Consider the following 26,206-nt stretch of genomic DNA (forward strand, 5'->3'; position numbering starts at 1 on the left):
TTTAAAGCAGAATGCTTTCCTGAGACCTCCAGGCTGCTTTGTGTTCTTCCCATCTTCTACTGCGTGTCATCCATCCATCTAAATGGTGCATAATCCATTCTTTATTACATATATTTGTTTCCACAGCATGTGCTATTTGAATGCTTAGTGCCATAAAATTGCTAAAAGCAGTGGTACAGTGTGTTCTTTTAGAATAGTACTTTATTTGATGTTTAACTTGTTACATAGGGATGTTTTGATTAAAGCTGTTTAATATATTTTAAAGATAATTTTATATTAGATATACCAACAGGTATTAATAAAGTAATCTCTATCATTCTTTTGTGGAAATACTCTACTCTTTTGAAAAGAGAACAAGACATTACAATAACAGAAAAGTATTGTTCTCATAAACGTTAATAATTAACTTGATAGAGTTCTTGGTAATTAATCTAATCTATGCTGCGTCCTAAGTGGAAGTGCCTTTGTGCTATGTTACAACAGATTTGTTTAGACTACCACTGTATTTCTTTTTTAAAAAATGAGAAAAGTGCATCCAAAATATGTCAGAAAAATATAGCTGTTTCTCAGATTTTTGCATTAGAAAAAAGGAAATGAGTCAGGGCGTACATACTGCTTTGCCAATTAAAAGATGCTTTTATATATGTTATCTCAGTTAAGGCTTATAGCAGTCCTGTAAAATAGATAGGAGTGATTTCCCCTATTTTGTAGGTAACCGAAGATCAGAAACCTTGTTTGAAATATCTAAGGTCATACAGCATATGGCATAACTGGAACTCCAACTTTAAATTCACTCTCCAAAGTAGCAGTGTCAAGAAAACCTACACATTTCTCTCAAGCACACATCATAGAGCCCACATTCTCTAGTCTCAGCATAATAAAGCTAGATATTAATTTTAAAAACCAAAAGGCCTAAATACTTAGATTAAAAAATACAGACTTCTAAATTATCCGGTCAATGTGTAAAAAAAGTACTATTATTATTGTCGCTGTTATTTTCATAGAAACAAGGATATCTAAGTAGTAAGGAGATTAAACAACTTACTGATTTTTAAAATATTTTTACCAAATTGGATCATTATTCCCACAAATCAGAAATATTATAAAATTGGAATTGAAGCAATCCAAATTAAATCACATTAGTTTATGTACTTTGATTTTTAATGAGTAGTTAAACCAATTTTCTTTAATGTATTTTGCATTTATGCTGGGTTTTTTTTTATTAGACCAAGTAACAGGCACACATCAGTCCTTTTGCATTTATACTGTTACTCCATTATTGATACTTCCTAGGTAAATAGTCAAAACATTATTATAGATCTGTATCCTTAAGTATTCGTATTCCTTGATTCTGTCTTCTTTTAATCTATACAGTACATTCCACGAAGTCAGAGGTGATTCATAGGTCATAGATTTTTAATAATTAGTTGGGTATCCTTAAATCTAAAATAGTTACTATTTGTCACAGACACTAGGCTTGCTGTGTCCTTGGTCACCTTCTTTAGAGTGTTTATTAGAGTCTCTAGTTCTTTGAAAAACTATATTATGGTATCATTTACCGTAAAATTCACCCATTTTAAGTGTACAATACTCTGTCCTTTTTTTTTTCCAGTTAATTGTAGATACACATGCAGTTGCAAGAAATATACCAAGAGATCTCTTGTACACTTTGCCTAGTTTCCCTAGGCAGTGACATATTGCATAACCATTATATACTATCACAACCAGGATATTGACATTAATACATCGCACCTATCTTATTCAGAATTCCCCAGTTTATTTTTGCTCAAATGTGTATCTGTGTGTATGAGATTCTGCACAGATTCACATATCCAGCACCACAGTCAAGACACTGAACAGTTCAAACACCACCGGGATCCCTGGTGCTGCCCTTTTATAACTACACCCACCTCCCTCCTGGGTAATGATGCTGAACGTCTATCATGTGATTGTGTACCATTTGTATGTCCTCTTTGGCGAAATATCTGTTCATGTCTTATGTTCAATTTTTCTTTTTTAACATCTTTATTGGAGTATAATTGCTTTACAATGGTATGTTAGTTTCTGCTGTATAGCAAAGTGAATCAGTTATACATATACATATATCCGCATATCTCTTCCCTCTTGCGTCTCCCTCCCTCCCTCCCTATCCCACCCCTCTAGGTGGACACAAAGCACAGAGCTGATCTCCCTGTGCTACGCAGGTGCTTCCCACTAGCTATCTACCTTACGTTTGGTAGTGTATATATGTCAATGCTACTCTCTCACTTCGTCCCAGCTTACCCTTCCCCTTATCTGTGTCCTCAAGTCCATTCTCTATGTCTGCATCTTTATTCCTGCCCTGCCCCTAGGTTTTTTTTTAGATTCCATGTATTATGTGTTAGCATAGGGTATTTGTTTTTCTCTTTCTGACTTACGTTACTCTGTATGACAGACTCTAGGTCCATCCACCTCACTACAAATAACTCAATTTCGTTTCTTTTTATGGCTGAGTAATATTCCATTGTATATATGTGCCACATCTTTATCCATTCATCTGTTGATGGGCATTTAGGTTGCTTCCATGTCCTGGCTATTGTAAATATTATGTTCATTTTTTAATTGAATTGTTTGATTTTTTGCTTTTGAGTTTGAAAATTGTTTATATATTCTCGCTACTAGTCCTTTGTCAGATATGTGGTTTGGAAATATTTTCTCTCAGCCTGTAGCTTGTGTTTTTGTCTTCACATGGGCTATCAAAGAGCAAAAGTTTTAATATTGATGAGGTCGACTTTATCAACTTTTACTTTTATGGATTGTACTTTTGATGAACTCTCTTTGCCTAGACATAGATCCCTAAGATTTCCTTCTCTGTATTTTTCTAAATGTTTTATTCTTTTATGCTTTACATTTAAGTCTATGATCCATTCTGATGACTTTTTGAAAGATGTGATATTTAGGTCGAGGTTCATCTAATTCAGTTTTTCTTATTGTTTACCATTCATCCATTCTTGCAGTCAACAAATATTTACTGAGTGCTTTGTAGGTCTAAGGCACTGTGTTTGGTATTGGATTTTTCCATGTAGCCTATTGTGTTGAATTAGTCCCCCATCTTAGTACTTACAGGCAGTTCTTACTCTGCACAGTACCATGTAAACTGAAATGCGTGAGTGTTAGAACTGTGGCCTTGCTGTGCACAGTCCCATGGAACTGTCAGCCAGTATTTAGCTTGGTACCGTACAAGGCAAGGACTACCTGTATATATTTTTTAATTTTTATTTCTTTTAGTAAACAATAATAAAGCACAGTATGATAGGTGAGTTCCAAAATTATTGTCATCTTAAGGAACATATGTTTGAGTAATTCGTATTTTATTTTATTTTTTTTAATTTATTATTTATCTGTGACTGCATTGGGTCTTTGTTGCTGTGCGTGGGCTTTCTCTAGTTGCGACCAGTGGGGGCTACTCTTCGTTGTGGTGCACAGGCTTCTCATTGTGGTGGCTTCTCTTGTTGCGGAGCATGGGCTCTAGGCGCGTGGGCTTCAGTAGTTGTGGCATGCAGGCTCAGTAGTTGCGGCTTGCGGGCTCTAGAGCGCAGTCTCAGTAGTTGTGGCGCACAGGCTTCGTTGCTCCGCGGCATGTGGGATCTTCCCGGACCAGGGATCGAACCCGTGTCCCCTGCATTGGCAGGCAGATTCTTAACCACTGCGTCACCAGGGAAGCCCCTAATTCGTATTTTATAATCAAGAAATATGCTTTAAAAATATAGATCTCAACAGTTGTAACATTGATTTCAAAGATCCAAGAAATTGACACTCTATCCATAAAGCTCTTTATAATTCAAGTTCCTGGGATGTGAAGATGTCATAAAGATCTAGAGTAGAACTTTCTTATTAATCGATTTATTTTGTGATACCGCCATAAGGACTCCTGATATGTTGAATCTTCCCATGAAGTCTTAAAGTTTTCATTTCTAGAAACATGTCTATAGTGATTAAAGATGATGGTAGTACTTAAATGCCAAAAGGTATCTCTGTTATCACTGACTGATAACTAAATACTTGACCTTATTTGCCAAGCTAAGGGTGTCAGCCTAAGCAAAGTTAGTTTCTTCTAACTTTATATATTTACTAGTTGTTATTTTTTTCTCCTAGCGAAGGTAAATGGCATCTCCGAATTCACAGATCCTCAATTAATGGAATTTGGAACCAGGATTATAACTACTCAGATCATTAGGTCCAGAATAACCAGGTGTACTCTGAAATGGGAGAACCAAAATAAATAAGAGTTATCATTTAAAGGGGACTGAGTGGTGACTACAAAACTACCTGTTATGATAAATTCCCTATGGCTTAGGTTCTCTTAACCCCTTTAAGTTCCATGGGATAAGACTTATTCACTGTTTATCTAGTGAGGAAAATGAGTACCACAGACTATAAGCTAAACAGATTCTGTGTGGGAGTCTGAACCAGATCTTTTTTCACGTCAAAGTGTATGTGCTTTCCACAAGAACAGTAGCCTAAAGAGAGGCTGCAGCTGGGAGCAGCATGGAGGTAATAAGCAGTGACAGAGGGAGAAGAGATGAGAGCTAGTGATGAAGAAGCAGGTGGTGGATCGTCTTTGCCAGTTCTGGGCATAAGGTTTGGTGGTTAGGGCTAACCTTTGGACTCAGATAGACCTGAGATGGAATCCTGAGTTTTCCATTTGCCAGCTCTGAGATCTTGGGCAAAGTTGCTTAACCTCTCTGAGTCACTATTTCTTCAGCTATAAAATTAGAATAATATCTACCTATGAAGGTTGTTTTGAGGACAAAAATGAGAAAATGTATTAAAACTTCCACAATGCTTGGCATAGAGTAAGTACTAAATAAATTGTGGTTTATAGTACAAAAACAACATTATGGTTTAATATTTATATTATTAAATATTATGTTAAAAATGTTGTGCACATAATATTATGTATGAAAGGAGGGAACGCAGCCAGGAATTCCAAGCCTTAAATCTGCACACGCAAAGTTAAAGGGGTATTTTTTTCCCCTACTGTCTTTAAAAATACTTCTTCAGCCTTTAAAAGAAAATTTTCTACCACAACTGGCAAGAATAATTCTTACTATTTTGATGTTTGCCTTGACAGGGGTCTCTACTACTCTTAAACTCTGATGCTGAGCATTTATCTCCGTGATGGTTTTCAGTCTGTATGACGCTAAGCTCTTAGGGCAGTAATTCTTATACTTAGTGCACATCAAACTCAGTTATTTTCAAATTTCACATGCTTGGATTCCTCAACCAGGAGATTTCTGTTTACAGAAAGGTTGTACGATTAATAAAAATAACTGGTGTGTACCTTTTACCCAGATTCACCAATTTTAAACATTTTGCAACATTGCGTTAACATTCTTTCTGTATAGAGACAGATGTTTGTTTTTCTGAACCATCTGAGACTGTCTTATACATTATGCCTTAATAATTCAGTTTTTTTCCTAAAGAACAAGAATATACTCGACAAAACCGCTGTACAGTTATCAAATTCAGAAAAGTTGACATTCATATAAGTATTTTTATCCAATCTACAGCCCATATGTCTAGTTTTTCAGTTATCCCAATAATGTCCTTTCTAGCACTTTTTTTTCATGCTAAGATCCAGTCCACACACTGCATTTAGATGTCATGTTTTTCAGTGTCCTTTAATCTGGAACGATTCCTTTCTTTATCTTCACAGCATTGGCAATTTTGAAGGAAAAAAAGATTATTTATAGACTCTTGGGTTTCTCTGATACTCCTCATGATTAGATAAAGGTTATACATTTTTGGCCAGAGTACTGTATAATTGTTATATCCTTCTCAGGGTATCACGTCCAGAGAGGCATATATGTCCTATCCTTCTCAGGGTATCATGTCCAGAGAGGCATATATGTCCGTTTGTCTCTTATTGGTAAATGTTAAGTTTGAACACTTGGTTAAATATTGTCTGATTTCTTAATTTCTTTTTGTAATTAATGAGTAATATATTTGAGACTCTGTAAATCTTCCATTCTTTATCAAATTCCAGATTCAGCACCCACTGATAATTCTTGCCTTAAGAATTAGTTTTTCTATGATGGTAGTTAAATGATGATTTTTCTAACTCATTATTCAGAATTTTACTATAAGGAAGAGCTTTCCTTTCTTCATGTAATATTTAGTGATCATCAGTGTAGACTCACTCATGGATTTCTTTTTTTTATGTGATAATTGAAGTATCATTCAATAAGTTTTACTGAAATGCTCATCATTTTCACTCTGAAAATATGGTTTTGTCAAAACAAATGAGCTAACATTTTATTATTAGCTGTAAGTGCACTTTATATGTAATGTTTAATACAACAGCCCTCTGAGCTATATGTATTACCCCTATATTATATGCAAATTATCACCTTAAATATGAGGAAACCAAAGCTTAGACTAGTCGAGTAGATTCCCCAAGGTCCTGTAAGTGCTCATCAGTGAAGTCAGGATTTGAACTCAAGTCTGTTCAACTTCAGAGTCCACAGCACCATGCTCCCTCCGTGACTTGCTTCGCAGCTTCTGTAGTGGATCTCCTGTCTTTTTGAGAGTTTTATCACTTTTCTGACAGTTCTGTCCACATTCCACACCACTATTACCCTAAGGAAGACTGGGAGTGGGGTGGAACACTGTCGACACCCTTTCCTTTCTCCGAAGGATAAATATATGATAGTAATCCTTCTCAAGTGATTTATCATACTGTGTTCGTGCTCCATATCAAGAGCTGCTTTAAAGGGAAAAAGACATCCTGCAAGGGTAATTTGCAATAGAAGAATATTTATTTAGCAGTAGAAGAATAGAAAATGCAGTTTTCTTTGTCTGAATCACGTGTAGATGAGCCTCAAACCTCCACCCTCCCCATCAACTTTTTTTAATCCTAAGAACCGGCTGTTGGCTTAACCTCTTTTCTACCTGCTGGATGCTCTCCGAATCACTTTATCCAGTGCTCTATTTAAGTGATCCCCATTAAAGTCCAGAGCCTAGGGAAATCACCCTGATTCTGTGTCCCCTAGCAACATCCCTGAGAGTAATAACAGCTGCCTAACCATATGTCACTAGAAAGATGTTGTAGGGAAAGTACATACAAAATTGATACTAAATGCCTTAAATCTTGAGACTTCAGACATCAGTCACCACGTTTGATTATTTACCTTTAGTGCTGCAAATGCAAAAGAGAAGAATAAATATAATTATCTAAAATGATGACAGATACACTGGGTGAGCTTAGCAATCAATTCAATTTCTAGATATTTTCTTGCTAAGATAAACAGAGAAGTGGCTATGATAAAAATTTTTAAATGTTTATGAGTCTTTTGTGTCAAAATTAAGTTGTACTTACGTTGTAACATGACATAGCATATTTAAACATTAAGGAAACTTATAGCTCCTTACAAATTTTTGTTGATATTCTGTATTTTTTTCTGTGTTAATTTACTGTCTGTAGTTTTGCCTTTTCTAGGATGTCTTATAATTGGAATCACATATGACATAGCATTTTCAGATCGGCTGCTTTCACTTAGTAATATGCACTTAAGTTTCTTCCATATCTTTTCATGGCTTGATAGCTTACTTCTTTCTAGCACTAAACATTCCATTGTCTGGGTGTACCACAGTAAATTATCCATTCACCTGCTGAAGGACAACTTGATTGCTCATAAGTTTTGGTAATTATGACTAAAGCTGCAGGTTTGTGTGCAGGCTTTTGTGTGGACATGAGTTCCCAACTTATTTGGGTAGATGCCAAGGAGCATAAATGCTGGACCATATGGTAAAAGTATGTTTATTTTTGTAAGAAACTGTCAAACTGTCTTCCAAAGTGACTGTACCATTTTGAATTCACACATCCTTGCCAGCATTTGGTGTTGTCAGTTTGGGATTTCAATCATTCTAATAGAAAATAAGAATTTAATTATTAATAGCTTAACCACTACTTCAGGAACTGCTACCATTATGGTAGTATGTGTCATAGGGAGGAAAAGTTACTACCTTTTGTGGTTTCTTTGCAAAAACAAATTTCCCCACATTTAAAAATTATTAATATGTTCCTTCTCTCTGTATCCTCCCTCCCGCATCTCTTTATAGCTTAAGCTTGTGGATTTCCAAGCAGTTCACAGTAAGGACAAAGAGAGAAAAATTATCCTGGACTGTTTTTTCTGTTTTAATCAACAAGTAGCCTGTTACAGTGGCCATTATCCAACTAACAGACAATAATTCAATAAATATACATGCCCTTTTAAATACTGAAAAAATACTCGGTGACATTCTTTGAAATTCTACTCAGTATTCAAATTATTCCTAATAATTTTCAGAATTTCTGGTCACCAGTGGGCTTGGGGAGGGGTTGCTTTTTTATTGTTTGATTATTACTCCTTATTGTAAGCAGCCAATTAAAACAAAACCATATTTTAAGGTTAGGTCACGCTATGAAATTTAGTTTAATGATTTTGAACAAAAATCCATTTCTTCCTCCAAATTTTTAAAACACGCACGTCCCAGTAATCAACTTGGGCTTTTAAAACAAGAATATTTTGTTTGTAAAAGAGATCATGAAAATAATTATTTGTGTTAGTTAAAAGCTCTTCCTGATTTCATTTTTCTCAGTGAATTTATTTGCCCAGGAAAAGTTACTTATTTGCAAAACCAAGTGAAATAGAAAGTCTAGGCCAATAGTCTTCTAAATATTTGTATATGAGGAAGTCTGATATTTGTAAGAGATAAATGTAGAGCTACTTTGGTTGGAGGTCAAGTGGAGAGAGAAGAGGCTAGAGCACTCCCATCCCTTCTCCTGCCTTTTCCCAGGTACCTCTGAGGAGTCCATAGGGCTCCTGGAGAAGAACTGGAAAATTAGTCTAAATTATGATTTGTATTTAAAGCAGCAACAGAACCAAATAGTCATTACTGAGCTTTTTATCATGGAGTCCTACGTGTCTAATTTATAAGGTTTCTGAATTAGACTTCAGGGCCTATGTTACATTTTATTACAGCCTACAACTTAAGAGCAGACTGGCAAGAATTAAATGAAAAGCCTGTTTCACAGCTGTTATGCATCTGGGAATTTGGTTAAAAGGGCCTAGCTTAGCTTAGCCTGGATTGTGATAAAAAGCAGGGTGTACAGGCCTTTTAAGTGAAGTCCTGTGCTCTGATCAGAGTTGTATTTAATACTGGCCCATAAGTCCACATAATTATAATTTGTAAGAGTCTTTAAGACATCAGTAACTTTTAAATCTTACCTTGTGAAAAATGATTATGTCACCTGTGGACTTTAAAAGTGGTTAGCAAACTGAGATAAAGGTGATAATCAAACTAAATAGTTCCCCATCCAAGTTTCATACTTACTATGTTCCAACTATTTGTAATTTCCTACTCCATTTAATACGCTTTAATGAGCAATGTTCATTCTGATAAATGAATGCTTCATGTAGACTTGTTGTACCGCAGGGAGAGGTGGATTACTTTTGTAATGTCGCCTTCTTACTCCATTCTGGCTTTCTCCCAGGCTTGCAGATGGGTCAGGGGCTGTGGAGAGTGGCCAGAAACCAGCAGCTACAGCAGGAAGGCTACAGTGAGCAAGGCTACCTCAGCAGAGAGCAGGGCAGGAGGATGGCTGCCAGCAGCATTTCTAACACCAGTCATCGCAAACAAGTCCAAGGGGGCATTGATATATATCATCTTTTGAAGACAAGGAAATCGAAAGAACAGGAAGGATTCATTAATTTGGAAATGTTGCCTCCCGAGCTAAGCTTTACCATCTTGTCCTACCTGAATGCAACTGACCTCTGCTTAGCTTCCTGTGTTTGGCAGGACCTGGCCAATGATGAACTTCTCTGGCAAGGGTAAGTTCAGCCCACCATGTTGGATCCAGATAAGCTCTAAGTAGAATCTTGCCTACAGGTTGTGGGTTTTTTGTGTTTGTTTGTTTGTTTGTTTTTTTGGGGGGGGTTGGTGCTGCTTGTTAGCATAAACTTTAACTGGTGAATATTTCATCTACTTTTTATATTTTCTAACCACTATTTGTTCAATGAATTAGGCAAGTATTGGAAGGCAAAGAGAGAATCTACTTGCTGAAGTGAAAGTAGACTGTAGAAATTTCAGCAGCTCTTTTACCAGGTTAAATTTAAGCTATAAATCTAAGAACTTTTGGTGCAATAGAATCTATGGAACCTAAGTTACTCCTTAACAGATTGTATACATGAGTCATGAAAATGAAAGAATCATTGAATCTTGGGTTTTCTAGCATTCTTTACCAAAGTTTACTTAAGTCTCATTATTTTAAAATGAAACTTCTGAACGGAGTAAAACATGTCTAAAAACAAGTTTTTTGAGACTTTAAAACCATTTTTCAATGAAAATCTATGGAGAGAATCAATTATCTAAATAGCCAAACTTTAGTAAAAATGTATTACCAACAATGACATTTTTAACTCAGGCTTCCCGATGCTACAGAATTATAGTATTAATTATGTAGTTCATTTCTCAACCTTCAAATAGCTAAAAATCATCAATATCATCTTGTTATTCTTCCCTTGTCTTGTCATAATGAAGTTACTGTGGAAGTGAGAGGAAATTCTATTAGTAATATTTAAAGTATAGTTATTAAGTTTTAATTGTTCAGTGTAAGAGGAAAGAAAAGTACTTTAGGGCTTCCCTGGTGGCGCAGTGGTTGAGAACCTGCCTGCTAATGCAGGGGACACAGGTTCGAGCCCTGGTCTGGGAGGATCCCACATGCCGCGGAGCAACTAGGCCCGTGAGCCACAACTACTGAGCCTGCGCATCTGGAGCCTGTGCTCCGCAGCGAGAGAGGCCACGATAGTGAGAGGCCCGCACACCGCGATGACGAGTGACCCCCACTCACCACAACTAGAGAAAGCCCTCGCACAGAAACGAAGACCCAACACAACAAAAATAAATTAATTAATTAATAAACTCCTACCCCCAACATCTTCTTAAAAAACAAAGTACTTTAAAACTGGCTCACTTTTATTTATAACCTCTTTTCTACACTTTAGTATTCCCATCAAACTTAATTTATGATCCTATATTTGAACTTTGTAGAAGAGTTTATTTCTATGCTTATATGAACTCAATCAGAATGTGGTTTTCATTTGGGATTTAAATTTGGATTGTTCATTTTTAAAAGAAATGTTTCCTTTAGTGTTTACCACATAATTATGCCTATATATCTGATGCTTGGATTTTTTTTTTCTTAGTGATAAATTAAAGGCTAGCTTAGTTTTTTGTTTTTTTAATTTGGATGTTGAGAGGTTCTGTTGCTTTCATGTAGCTTAGTAATAAAATCAAAAGCTATGGGACTAGATTAAAGAGACTGCTAAAATATTGATAATTTTCTAACAAGTTACTAAACTCATTGTTACGAAATCAGTGATTTCATTTGGTTGGTAAAAATAATGCAAGGATATAAATTAACTATTAAGAAGATATTCCCATACAAAATTAGATATTTTACCCACTATCCTCAGAAATTTTGATGTTACAGGCTGAGACGGTAACTTTTTTGTTTTCTTGTAAGCTGTGTGTGTGAGAAAAGAAGGAAGTTTGAGCCAAAAATCAATGATGAATATCAGAAAGTGAAACTATGGTTCACTTTCTGGATGAATACATCCAGAATTTCCAGGCATTGTAATAAGATGAAACGTTAGCTTTCAAATAACAACCAGTAGCTAATGCCTCAAACAGAGTTGGAAACAGGTATACCAATGTGTAGAAACAATGTGTTTTGAGGTATGAACCATTAGCATTTTAAGTATTACAGATTTTGTAAGCAATCATATATAGCTGTGATAGTAAAGAGCCAGCGTTTTGAAGCAGTATCTTAAAAACTGCTAAACTTAATGTTGCAACTTTTCATTTAAGTATTGAAGTTATAGCATTACAATTTCTCCCTCTGCCCAGCAACCTTCCTCCTTCCACCAATTCGGTTATATTTTGCAATAGAGCACATACTTGCTTAATTCTATTTAAACTCTTGGTTAAGATTGCAAACTCAGGGGCTTCCCTGGTGGCGCAGTGGTTGAGAGTCCGCCTGCTGATGCAGGGGACGCGGGTTCGTGCCCCAGTCCGGGAAGATCCTACATGCCTCGGAGCGGCTGGGCCCGTGAGCCATGGCCGCTGAGCCTGCGCGTCTGGAGCCTGTTTGCAAACTCAGGAGTAAGCTCCTTGGATTCAGATCGAGCTGTGTTTCCCTGGGCAACTTTTTTATGGTGTCTGTTTCTTTATCTGTAGCACCAAATCATGGGCTTGTTGTAAAGACTGAGCAAGTTAATACTATTAAAATGCTTTAAATAGTGCCTGGCATTGAGTAAGCACTTGGTAAATGTTGGCTATCATCATCATCATCATTATTTATGTTTAACTTCAGTAGGACTCACAAATATTACTAATCTTTGTAACTCACATTTATTAAGTGCTGTCAAAATTGCTAAATTGAAGACATTTGTCTATCTTACTCTGGTAAACAAATAAAGCAAGTATAAAAGTAAACATTTTATACTTTAGAGCTGTAAAATCCAATTTTATGTTATTTCATATCACTGTTTTATCATATATATACATATTTAACTTAGAAAAATTCAATATAGTCATGTTTTCTCGTCTGCTTTTATCTTACTTACAGGTTGTGTAAATCCACTTGGGGTCACTGTTCCATATACAATAAGAACCCACCTCTAGGATTTTCTTTTAGAAAATTGTACATGCAGCTGGATGAAGGCAGCCTCACCTTTAATGCCAACCCAGATGAGGTAAGTGAAGAATTTGAATATTTGTAACAGTTGCGAACTTTATTGTTGTCTTGCTGCAGCTTTCCAACATAATAAACTTGCAAGTAACTTACAAGTCACTGAACATGACTTTTCAATCATTGCAAAGCCCGGTATTTGAAGTTATTGCTATGTGACTTAGTCATTTCTTTTTACCTTACCATGTCATGTTCTAATCTTGCTACTGCTCACTTTGTATGGCAGCTTCCATGACATATATGCAGCCCGCCACTGGACTTGGTTGAGATACTACTACATTATAAGTCGAGAGCACAAAATATGTTCATCAAACTTTTATCTGCAGCATTTTCTTTGTTTCATCATTTCCATTTACTAACAATGCTATTTTTATCAGAGATAATCACAAAGGACATTTTTCTAGTTCGTGACACATCAAAATGTCTTTAAATAATGCCTTTAACAATCTAATACATGATGGCATAGAAACAACTTATAGATTCTGTTATAAAACTGAATAATTTTGCATTAATTCTTTAATTCTTTTTTCTTAAGACAATAAGCAAACACGAATAGAGAGCAGGGAGAGTGGGAGAAGCAAAAAGAACTGTTTGAAATTAATTAATTATTTAATTATTTCTTAACATAACATATGAGTGATCAAAATGTGAAGACAATTCTTTCTCTGATTCCCCCTTACCCCTGTTCTTATTTTAATATATTCTGGAAAGATTCAGAGTTTCAGAAACGTTTAAGTATCTACTAGACTTACTCTTAGAAATCTAATAGAAATTATGTAACACTCAGAACTAATACTTATGGGTGGATCATTTTCTATGGAAAAATTTATCTGGCAGTTATGTTAATTTATTTAATTTTCAAAAACCAACGTTCTTCATTTGTTGTAGAGGTATTAAGGACTCCCTAGTTACCTTAATATTAATATTCTTTAATTAATATTAATTCATATTAAAGAACTACTGATCTTATAAATATGCACATAATAATACAAATGACATTTTGAAATTAAATTGACTTTTGCTTATTATATATGACTTCTCTGTTAAATTTTTCTTGTACATGAATAAAAATATAACACTGCTACAAAGGTTTACTAATACATATACATCATCAGTTAAGTCTTAGCCCAAATACAACAAAGTATATATGTTATAAAGCAAATATGTTATACGCAACAAATATGTTATATTTGTTCTCTTTCACCAGTTTTTACTTTCAGTGAATAGAAGACTGATACTTTTAATGAAAGTAGAATGATTTATAAGAAGTTAAAGTTCAAATTACACATTTGAAACCAATATAATATGGATGTTGCTAATTGAAACAGTTATATGACTAGCGTTATAATAAGAAGTATTTCGCATCAGTATCTGGAGGTAATTGAATGATGATTACTGGAGAAGAACTGGGGCAGAGTAGTACAGTGATTTACTCCAGGTACACAGGAATCAGGAAAGGCAGCTATTACAGGCCCTGTCTTATGCCCAGTTTATCAAGGCCTACTGGCTCCAGTCACGAATTAACACCAATGTTGAGTAAAACTGTCATCTTCACTTCATATCACTTGCAAATGTTACATTCTAAGGAAAGTGTAACTTGGTAAGTACTGAGTTATGGCTTGTCCAAGTCAGACAAGTTGGCTGTGACTGCTCATGTTGATTATGGTAAGTAGTCATTCCTTGCTAAAGGAGTACTAATTTTTAAACAAGTTATAAAGCATCCTTATTATGCAAAGATGAAACTGTAGATAGGCCCTTATATACTAGAATATGATATGGGTAGTTTTAAATATCTAAATTGGAAAAGCTAGATGTCAAAATATGTTTCCATCTTTGCAGCTACATATATCAGACTATAGAGTTCTTCACCTCCTCTAGAGTGTTTGGGCGGGGGTGGGGGCAGAGAAAAGAGGCAAAATTAAAGTCCTCTTTTTATCTGGCAAAAAAATATTAAAAATTTTCAGTCAAATATTTACTTAAAGAGGGGATCCAATTTACTAATTAAAATAAGATTTTTAGATCTTCAGATTTTTACTTATCCATCCTACCTACCATTGTTATTGAGAGTTGGCTGTATTTTTTTCTTTACTCCCTGGCCTGATTCAAGGATATCCTGGAGCATTCCAGAAGTATTGAATTTACTGTTTTGAAAGGGGCACATACTGCTGCCAGGCGGCATGGAACTGAACCATTCAAAGTGACTTTTGGTTCCAGAATTCTGCTTCTATGCTTTTATGAACATCAGTAACTCAGCAAGCAGCTGTCGCCTAATAACAAAATAGAATTCTCTCTTTACCAGAATATACTTAGGAGATAAATAGGCATGGAAGGACATTGAAGTACACTTGTAGGTGCAGGGAAATGAGAAGTATTTTGATAACTATTCCACACTTGCTTTCATTGACTAATAAATAATCAATATCAATTTGGTTGTTTATCCAACCAAAATATAATTGAAAGATTATCCTAATAGATGTTTTTATATAGAACTTACCTACAATGAGTCATACTTTAGCCAGGTCTTAGAATGACTCTTGCCATGATTTTTTAGTGCTAGCAGTCAGGAAATACTTTATGGAGGTTGATTTTTTTTTCCCCCTTCAGTGGAACACTGTCATCAGATGTGTTATTTGGGTTCATTTAAGCCTGAGAAGTAAATTATTTTTGATGATATGTTTAAATGTAAGTGGTGTTTATTTTAAGTACCTGAGATAAGATGTATATAATTGTTCAGTATTGTAACAAGTCTACTTTTCCATAATTTCTAGTTATGTACTTAACATTTTGATAGCAAGCATCATTAAAATATTATAAAAATAAGAATACTTACAGCCACAGGGAACGAGATTCTCCAAAGGACATCGTTCATGTCACGGATATGGGTAACCAAACTCCACAGCAGCTGCTGGCAGTGGCTTATGGGGTGGGGGAGAACTTCCGCACAGTTTGTGGTACGATTGTCTAGCACGCTGCTGTTATATGCATGATGTTGTGATCTCAGCTGTATGTAAAGTCTTGATCTTATGCATGAGCTTGTGTACTTTGTGGCAGGTGACCACATTCTAGTAAAGGAATGTGCTAAAAACCATCTGTTTACATTAGGCTGTATTTCCCCTGCATGTACAAGTTACGTGTGTGATTTTATTCCACAGCAGTATTATAATAAAGTAATTTTACTTATCAACCAGTAAGCTATATTCCCTGTGCTCCATTTAGTATTAAACTTTTTCTTGACATAGTTATTTTTAAAACTAGAGTTTCTGAAATTGGTAGTGAATGTGGTTTAACTTTATATTATAGGTTTATTTATTCATATTTCTATAAATATGTTTATATTTTTTTTAAATTATGTCCTCATTGGGGTCAGGTAAAAGAAGTCTTTTTTAAAACTATGTAAGCACATTTTTCCTTGTTCATATAGAAAGACCCACATGCATACAATCGTATGCATTCTATTAGATTGATCTGGAATGGAATCTATTAGAAGAAACATTTTAAATTTGACCTAAGCATATGTTTTAGATGGAAATGTATGCACAAACTATTTTTGAGATATCATCATCTTTTTGTTGTTGGACCAGCTAAAATATAAACAGGAAATTTGGAGGAGTTCTCCATTATAGAAAAGAACTCAGGTGTTTATACTCAGATTTTACAATATCTCATATATTAAATCTTACTTTTGGCTCCAGTATACTGCAGCAAAATGTTCATTGCCATTACTTCATAGCATAGAAACAATGATGAAAAACAACTTTTGTTCCTGGAGATACAAAACCCTGATATCATCAGAATTTACACATTTCCCAAATGTATTCTTTGTAATAATTATTCCACAGGATAATGGACATAGTCAAAGGATTTCCCAAGTCTAATAAATTTGACCATGATAGGTTGTGATTAGTTGGCTCAAGGGGAGGGTATTGTATGCCGTATTATGCAGGTTTATTTGACATTGTGTCTTTTTGGCAGGTGGGCAGGGTGGGGGGAGTATAAAGTAACATTCCAGGGAACACATTCTGAGATACGCTACTGTAGATTATCTGCAGTCTTTCTATGTGTAAATGAATATGCGTTCTTAAATGAATAGACACCTGGCTTGAATGATTGAAATATCCTGTTGTTCACTGACAGCTACCTGATGTTTATTTTACCTGTAATCTTCTTTTTATTGAAAGTCTATGGATCTATAATTATTTGTTCTCTTTCCTTTGGTCTGAGAGTATTAATTACAAAAAGATAAAATAAAACAGAGTTGAGTCTTGACAACCAAGAGCTTTATTCATGTCCTGTATTTTGATTGTAGTCTAACATGTTTAAGGAAAACGTTAGTTTGGAAAGTAAGAGTAGGACAACAAACCTGATAACAATATTGTATTCAAGTAACTACATGTAGACATTGATTAAGTATCCGTGTCAAATAACTTGGAACAGATCATTCATCATTATATTCTTGGTATCTCGTTCTCTACACTAACTCTATTACGTCTCCTGAAACACAGGAGTATTCCCAGGGAAGGTTGACAGGCCGCTAGATGCTTTTTAGTTCGGCAAACGTACTGCCTTTTGAGGTTTTATCCTTAGTTCTACAGGTCTAGAAATTTGACTTTATCTTTCACCAAAATTAGATCAGTCTCTCAGGAATAAACTTAAGCTGTAGATAGTAGAACCTGAGGCAGGTTAACAATAAAATGGGTGTACTTTGAACAGTGCCTCATAGCATGAAGAAAGAGAGAATGCCTAAGTTCTTAGCTAATATTATGAACTAAAATATATCTAGGACCTAAATGTAAGGCCAGACATTATAAAACTCTTAGAGGAAAACATAGGCAGCACACTCTATGACATAAATCACAGCAAGATCCTTTTTGACCCACCTCCTAGAGAAGTGGAAATAAAACCAAAAATAAACAAATGGGACCTCATGAAACTTAAAAGCTTTTGCATAGCAAAGGAAACCATAAACAAGATGAAAAGACAACACTCAGGATGGGAGAAAATATTTGCAAATGAAGCAACTGACAAAGGATTAATCTCCAAAATATACAGGCAGCTCATGCAGCTCAATATCAAAAAGACAAACAACCCAATCCAAAAATGAGCAGAAGACATAAATACACATTTCTCCAAAGAAGATATACAGACTGCCAACAAACACATGAAAGGATGCTCAACATCACTAATCATTAGAGAAATGCAAATCAAAACTACAATGAGGTATCACCTCACACCGGTCAGAATGGCCATCATCAAAAAGTCTACAAACAATAAATGCTGGAAAGGGTGTGGAGAAAAGGGAACCCTCTTGGGACTGTTGGTGCGAATTTAAATTGATACAGCCACTATGGAGAACAGTATGCTTCCTTAAAAAACTAAAAATAGAACTACCCTACGACCCAGCAATCCCACTACTGGGCATATACCCTGAGAAAACCATAATTCAACAAGAGTCATGTAGCACAGTGTTCATTGCAGCTCTATTTACAATAGCCCGGAGATGGAAGCAACCTAAGTGTCCATCGACAGACAAATGGATAAAGAAGATGTGGCACATATATACAATGGAATATTACTCAGCCATAAAAAGAAACGAAATTGAGTTATTTGTAGCAAAGTGGATGGACCTAGAGACTGTCATACAGAGTGAAGTAAGTCAGAAAGGGAAAAACAAATACTGTATGCTAACATTTTTATAGAATCTAAAAAAAAAAAAAGGTTCTGAAGAACTTAGGGACAGGACAAGAATAAAGAAAGACACAGACATAGAGAATGGACTTGAGGTCACAGGGAGGGGGAAGGGTAAGCTGGGACGAAGTGAGAGAGTAGCATGGACTTATTATATACACTACCAAGTGTAAAATAGATAGCTAGTGGGAAGCAGCTTCATAGCACAGGGAGATCAGCTCGGTGCTTTGTATCCACCGAGAGGGGTGGGAGGGAGATGCAAGAGGGAGGAGATATGGGGATGTATGTATATGTATAGCCGATTCACTTCGTTATACAGCAGAAACTAACACACCATTGTAAAGTATAAACACACCATTGTAAAGTATAAAAAATACTCCAATAAAGATGTTAAAAAATAAATTAAAAAATAAAAAGTATAGATAGGAATAATTGGGTCCTCAGTGCCCTGCACCAGGCTGCTGCACTCAGTATGATCTGCTACCTATAGTACCCACCTTCCCTGTATGTTTCATCTAGGGTGTTTTTGGCTTGAAAGAACAAAGAACCTAATAAAGGCTTAAACCATATAAATTTATTTACTTCAGAAGACACCCAGAATGGGTATCCCAGAGTTATTTCAGTGATACAGTGATCTCATCATGGGACCTCAGTGTGTTGACTTTTGCCCTCTCTTGATAACAAAGTAGCTGCCACTACTCGAGATATCACATTCTCATATGAAAGTACCCTCAGCACAAAGAAAGGGGGCAAACTCCCTCCTCAAATTCCTTATGCTTATTAGAGAGAAAAAATTCTTTTCGGGAGCCTTCAGTTCACGAGAACTGAATCACGTGAACACCCGTAGACCAGTAGAAAACAGGATAGAAGGGTTATGTGATTGGCTTAGGCTTAACGTGATTTAGCAACTGTGGCTGAGATGCTAGAAGCAGTGAAGGAGCGAAACGGCCTTTGGGAAGGCATCCAAGCATCTGCAACACTATTTTCACTAGTGAGCCACTTGAAAAATGTGTGATTTTGCTTCCCTTATTTCTGCGGCTCTGCTGGTTTGGACACCTTAATACTCAAGGCAGGAATATTGACACCAGAGGCACAACAATTCAGACTGCTGGCGGAGGCTACCTTCTTGCCATTTTAGTCCTCCTGCCACTGAGCAAACAGACCAAAAGGAAAAAAATTAAAAAGGTATGAGGGTAGATAATTATGTTGTGGTTGAAGTGACTGAACCTGATTACCAGAAGGAAATAGTTACTGCTACACAGCATGGAAAAACAAAAGGATACAAGTGGAACTCGGGAGATGTCTAGAGTTCTTCTAATTCCATTATATTCAACTGTGAAAGTTATTGAAAGATCACAGTAGTCCTGTAGGGGCAGGGTTTAAATCCCATCACTAGATAAAGAATCTCGACCGGCTGAGAGGCTGGCTTCATTGCTCAAGAGCTAAATATAAATTATCCCAAGCTAATCATGTTACTTCCATTCCCCTTGGCTTCCATGAGATCCATGTAATCCATTTCTGACCTGTGACACAGACCCTGTGACAAAAGAGTACTGTATATGCACACACACAGTTCTGGACATCGGTATATAAGGATGCAGTGACAGGAACACCTGCGGCCACCTTGAAGCCATGCAGGTTGTTAACACACCAAGAATAGCACATTGGAAGGAAAGAATTGGGTCCCATAATGCCAAGTGTGAGCCTAAAAACCTGGAGCCTTAGTAGTTTGGGATTCCTCATACAAGGTAATAAATCCCTGTACTTTTTTTGAATTGAGGTTCCTATGTTTGTAATCAAAACATCCTAACGCTGCATCATCAATCATCATCATCATCATCATCACTGCTGTTACCCAAACTCGTAGGAGTTTGATGTGAAATCCTGCACAAAAATTTGTTCATAAAAATAAGCATCGCTAATTCTCATTAGCAACTTAATTTTATCTCTAGATTGCTGATGAGAGTTTAGAGTAAAAAGAGCTAGTTGACAATGAGAGGAGTCCCTCACCAAATATAGCTTCTCCTCTATAAAGATTATTTACCCCGAAGACCTAAAACGCTCACGTTCATCGGCAAAGTCCCTTTACCTTGATCATCCTTAGCGTCAAAGGGCAAAATTATGCCTCTCAGACACTGAATATTATCCTCTCGATAAGTTAATAACCTTCATCCAGGTACAGCTGGTCAAGTCATACTAAACTAGAGGCCATTAACTCTCTTCAGGGCAACATGATGTATGTGTGGGTATATATGGATGTATGTTTCTGTCTGTTTCAATCTGATCTGTCGTGTGTTGATTTTATGATTAAGAAGAAAACTTTATCCTGTGTCTATGAGGTCAACTTTATTTTACACTCTGCCCTGACCATACTATATCCGTGGTCACCCTCCCTTACCCTTCCTTGTCTGCAAGAGGCATTCCAGCATGTGGTTTAGAATCAGTCCATAGAAAGACACTGGTAGACTCAGTATAAACCTTTCAGAAGCTTCAAAGAGAATCAATTTCCCAGGCTGCTTGCTAGTCTGTATCTAATTGAAAAAGATTCAGGCCTGGAGTATTCCATAGTTTATTCATCTCTCAAACCACCTGATGGGCTTTGGTTTTGTTTTCCTAAGTCTGTTATAGGAAATACGAATTTGCTACCTCATTTAAGTGTAAATTGTCTGGGGTAAAAGCATACTGAAATTAGTGCACAATGTACTGATCTAGGACTTTGGTCTAGAGGAAAGAATAGAATTAGAATATTTTAATTGTAATATCTTAGCACCACAACACTCATACTACAAATTTTAAAATGTGAAATGCTAAAATGAACAAGATTTTTTCTTTATGAATTTTGTTACAAATTTAGATAAGTGTACCTAAAGACTTTGCAGTATTGTATTAATATTTTAAGTACATTTCAAAGAAAAACCTGTTTCCCTTTTGTTTCCTTACTTTACGCTCTCTGACCACCTTGGCACCTCCACCATGTTCTTCTTTATCTGATGTGACCACATTTTCAGTGAAACTTGACATCACTTTCTAGATTTAAGTTCTCAGCTTTAATGTCCAAGGTAGTTGTCTCTCCTACATCTCTTTCCTGAATTTGAAATTGCTGCTGCCAGTGTCACAATGAGTGCTTTTTTTCAGTAATTGAAAAGACAATATTTCCTCAATTATTGGATGTCATCACTTGTACAGCATCCATCAATTTAATTACAGCTTTGAAATATGGAAGTTCGAAGGAAACACGACATTAAATGCAATTTTTTGACCAACTAATCGTAGTGTACATTTATCCATAAGATTATGTAACCTTTTTTCCTTTCATATCAAAGTTTTTAGAGATGCCTTCTTTATAATCAAAGTCTTAACATCTTTCTGAATCACTTACTAGCAGTTAAATATATCATTAGAATGACATGTTGCTTTTTATTTTTGGAATGGTTGCTTCGACCTTTGGGGGTTTATAATTTGAGGCATTTACATTGTACTGCTCCAACTCATAGGTTTTTATGTTATTTTTTTCTTTTGTTATGTTATTATTTTCTCTTTTTTCCCCTATTTGAATTATATAATCCTTACAAATCTACAGCTTCTCTTGAAAGTCATCTGGAAGCTTTATACAGAGAGATTCAAATATTCATTCAACAGACACTTATTAAGTATCTCTCCACTTGCTAGTTATATGACTTTGACCTTGGGCAAATTATTTACACTCTCCGTGCTTCAGTTTCCCCATCTCTAAAATGGGGACAATAGGGGAATTCTCTGGCAGTCCAGTGGTTAGGACTCTGAGCTCTCACTGCCAAGAGCCCAGGTTCAATCCCTGGTCGGGGACTAAGATACCACAAGCTGCATGGCGTGACCAAAAAAAAAAAAATGGGGACAATAACAGTACCTATATCATGGTAGTGTTGTGAAAATTTAATGAAATTATATGTGTTAAATGCTTAGTGCTTCTAAGTGCTCACTAAAATGTAGTCTTATATTTATACTAGAAGTAGAGCTACACACACCACACACAGGAGAAGGCACTGCTCTAGGCTTGGAGGTTCTTCCTCTCCTGGAACTTTTGGATTGTAGTAAATACATATTTGACACCTGAGTAACGGTCCTTCATGAAGTATGTATCAGTCACAACAACATCTTCTAGCTTTAGATGGTGATACACTTTGCCTTTAATTTCATTTTCTGACATGTGATGAGCAATCTTTGCATATACAATAACTTTTTAGTTCAGTGGTACTGTTTGGTTTAATCTTCTTGAAGACATTTTAAGCAATAAAACGAGGTCCAAAATTATGTTCAAGTTAAAATGTGTCTTGGCTGAAATGGTGGTAGGATGAACAGATATTTTAATTACATGAAGAAGTATGCACATGTGTTGGCAGTGAAACTACCATTTAAATCCTAACTTCTCTGCTTGTCTACTATTAAGATTTGGGCTTTAAAATTTTTTTTTAATTTTAACCTCCCTTTGAAAGTATATGTTCTGTTAGGAGAACACTTAAAAAGAATTTTGTTTATTTAAAAATTGATTCAGAGCTGTTAAAACATACTTATAAATGTACATTCTAGAATTTAGGTAATATGATAAAATTGTAATATTTATTTATCAAAGTAGAGTCAGTCATTTAAATAGCCATATGTGTAGGTATGTACGTGTATATCTATAAATGCACATATTACAATGCAATATTTGTGTGTGGTTTTTATAAAGTGGGAATTCTAAACTAACATTTGTGCTCAAATGTGTCACTTTATCATTAGTTTGAAGTGTTATTTATCATACCTTAGCCTAATAGAGTTTTATCTCCATATTTTGATTAGGATGCTGTGTTTTTCTAATTTACAGACAGATTAGAGATGGGGCTTTTTCTAGAAGCTTACATCACTAACCAGCAATTGTCAATACTAATTGCAGTAATGATTGCTATATTTAATTATTAGTAGTAATTTATCACAAGTAACATCATCTTCATGCAGTGATCTAGCCCAGTTATGGGTGTGACTCCTTAGAGACTGTTAGAACTCACAGACATGGCTCGTTTTCTGTTTGAGGCTATTAGAACCAATTAATAGGGACTTTTTATTGTTATTTGAAACCTTAGGTGATGAAGTTCATGTTAGTTTGTCCGATGTCGTTGCTTTCTCTCCTATGAAAAAGAAGCAGAAGATCTGTCCCACGCCTCTCCTCCATTTTTCCTGGACTCCATTAGAGATGATCTTCCATTTTTCTTTTGATGTTTTTTGAACTATCCCTCCTTTTTGTGAATTTCCTATTGACATCTTCTAGCTACAAATAATTTAGGGCGTATGTGTGACTGTTCTTAGCAATTCCTCAGCATTGTGCACTTTCACGTACGAACAGCCTTCCATAAATTGTTCTTGGAAGCTGAAAACCTTGCCAATGCAAACAGGTCCATGAATAAGCTGACTTCAGTCCGTACTCATGACTTTTCATTATCCTCCAGATAGAATGTGGTGTTCTGACCAATTTCAGTAACTGAATCAGAGGGAACTGGCTATATGGGCCCTCTCTCTTCTCTCCACAACTGTCACTTCTCCATGTAAGTGTGGACAGCGTGTGCGCTCTGTTCTTCCCAGGGAACTGACAAGACTGAAATCTGCAGCTCAGATTTGAAGCTGACATCAACATTATCTTTACATATCTTTCCCAACGTTTATTACCCCCCTTTTCCTCTTAGTTATAAGTCACATAGAACCTTCCAGTGAATAGCCTAGTTGTGGGTACCTCAGTCAGAGGAAAGCATTACTTATTACTCTTATAAAATAATCTTTCTACATAGATGACTTAAAAAACTTGGGCATAGTTTTTGCTTTAGTTTTTTCAATCTAGTGACTAGATTAGGAATAATTAGAGTAAATTCCCATGAATAAAATTACCATGAATAAAACTGTTGTTTGACATTTCTGAAGTTGTGTGCTGAAGGTCAGTGTTATATACATAGGAGAGTTGCATGGTAAAGCTTACTGGGCAGAATGAAATGAAATGACAGCGTAAAAGCATAGATACCTAGTCTTAAACTTTCTCATTAAGTAATCTTCTGCATTTGTTTCACTTCAGCTAAAAAGCAAGGTGTTGATTTTTTTTAATTTGCAGAATACATATCCCTAGAAGAATTTCACCTATTCAAGGTCTATGTGTTTTTTCCTCTAACTGTAGAGCACATGTTCTCTAATTAAATCGGAAGAGTGAGAACTGCTGGACTAGATAAAAATTAATAGATTTTACATTTTCACTAGCAATTCTGTTAGCACTATAAAAAGGAGAAATAGTATTAGAGATGTCATCTTAACCACTGCTGCTGCTATTTTCAAACAAGACAATGGGAATACTCTGACCTGTAGAGGGCTGCACTCTGGTGTGCTAACTTTTTAGAAATAATTAAGATTTTAAAATAAAAGCTTTCACAATATATATTGTATCTTATTTTTACAGTATTTTTAGTACGAAAATGTTACATTTCAATTGTTCATTTCACTGGTTAAAATGTATACTTGAATATTAATAGATTAGAAATCTAGATTGAAGTATTTTGTTTTATAAATATTTATTGTTAAAATTTAAGGATAGTTATTCTAAAAGTTTTCAAATGTCCTTTTAAAAAGAAAATTAAATGCAGTGTCCAGTTCGCTTTCTATTGTATAATGTTCAAAGGACAGATTTATTACCTGAACAGCAGTAGCCATGGTACTTGATTTTTACATTTGATACAACGGCAAATTTGAACAAAGCTAGCTAAAGCAAAAATTTTTTTAACTAAATTTCTTTCCTAAGTTGTTCTTTAGGGAAACAAATTAAGGGTACTCCCTAGCATGTCAGTTTTGTTTTATTAGTGATTTCTTTTATTGATACCAACTGTTACACAGTGTGTCTGCCAAGTGTCTGGGCCAGTTGCCAGTACTTTCAGTACTAGTAGTCAGCACTTTAAAAAAAAAAAAAATTAAGACTTTTTTATTAAGAGCAGTTTTAGCTTCACAGCAGTCAGTACTTTGCATGCCTAGCTTACTAGAATTCACTTTGTCCCCAAATACATATTTTTTGGTTCTGAACATATATATGGTAGATTTTACTTTTGAAGCACACTGTGGATAATAATGATTTGCTTCCAAAAAATAGGTTTTATTAAAAGAGGAGAGAAAAACATGGGTATTTATATAATAAAAGATAAGAAAGTAGATATAAAAACAGGAATTGCTGTGTGAAAGGAGCCATTCTTATCATAGTAAGCAAATGGAGAGATACATTAGGTAGGGGACTGAGCTCCAACACATCCTTTTCTCCACTCTGAATTCCTTCTTAATATTGGCTTTAGCTATTTGCATATGTTTTCTTGAATTATTTGTGTTTGCCACCTAAATAAACATTGTGTCTAAACAGCTTACCGCTCTAATTGGAGTGTTTAAGTCTTGGTGCTGTCATTTGCATAACAATTTTTAGTGACATAATCCATGGAGAATGCTTTACAGAATTTCTTGATTTTTTTTGTCTTTGAATCACTGACAGCATGTGTTCTATTAAAGAAAACCTTAGCATGAGATGAGATGAATTCACCTTAACTTCTCCTGGGTTTTCATTGCTGCTTGGCCCTCCTTTTCTTTATTCCTAGTGGATTTCCTGTTACACCCTGCACCACTGTTGGTAGAAATCTTTACCATTTTGCTCAAGGAGCCAAGCCAGCTCCCTTATTCAACTCTCTCCAGATGGCTTATCCTCCCTAAAAAGAAAACCAA

General features: G+C 35.5%; 1 protein-coding gene across 1 annotated transcript in view; it reads left to right on the plus strand.

Moving 5' to 3' along the window:
- The window catches only part of FBXO8 (F-box protein 8), a 39,108-nt gene that overhangs the window by 5,310 nt on the left and 7,592 nt on the right, over positions 1-26,206 (plus strand). The window contains exons 2-3 of the mRNA XM_024750536.1: positions 9,518-9,854; positions 12,653-12,779. Coding sequence (XP_024606304.1) covers positions 9,526-9,854; positions 12,653-12,779 — 456 coding nt within the window. The 5' untranslated portion in view covers positions 9,518-9,525. The remainder of the gene's footprint in view (positions 1-9,517; positions 9,855-12,652; positions 12,780-26,206) is intronic.

The sequence above is a fragment of the Neophocaena asiaeorientalis genome, unplaced genomic scaffold, assembly GCF_003031525.2.
Source record: "Neophocaena asiaeorientalis asiaeorientalis breed wild unplaced genomic scaffold, Neophocaena_asiaeorientalis_V1.1 scaffold180, whole genome shotgun sequence".
NCBI classification, from domain to species: domain Eukaryota; kingdom Metazoa; phylum Chordata; class Mammalia; order Artiodactyla; family Phocoenidae; genus Neophocaena; species Neophocaena asiaeorientalis.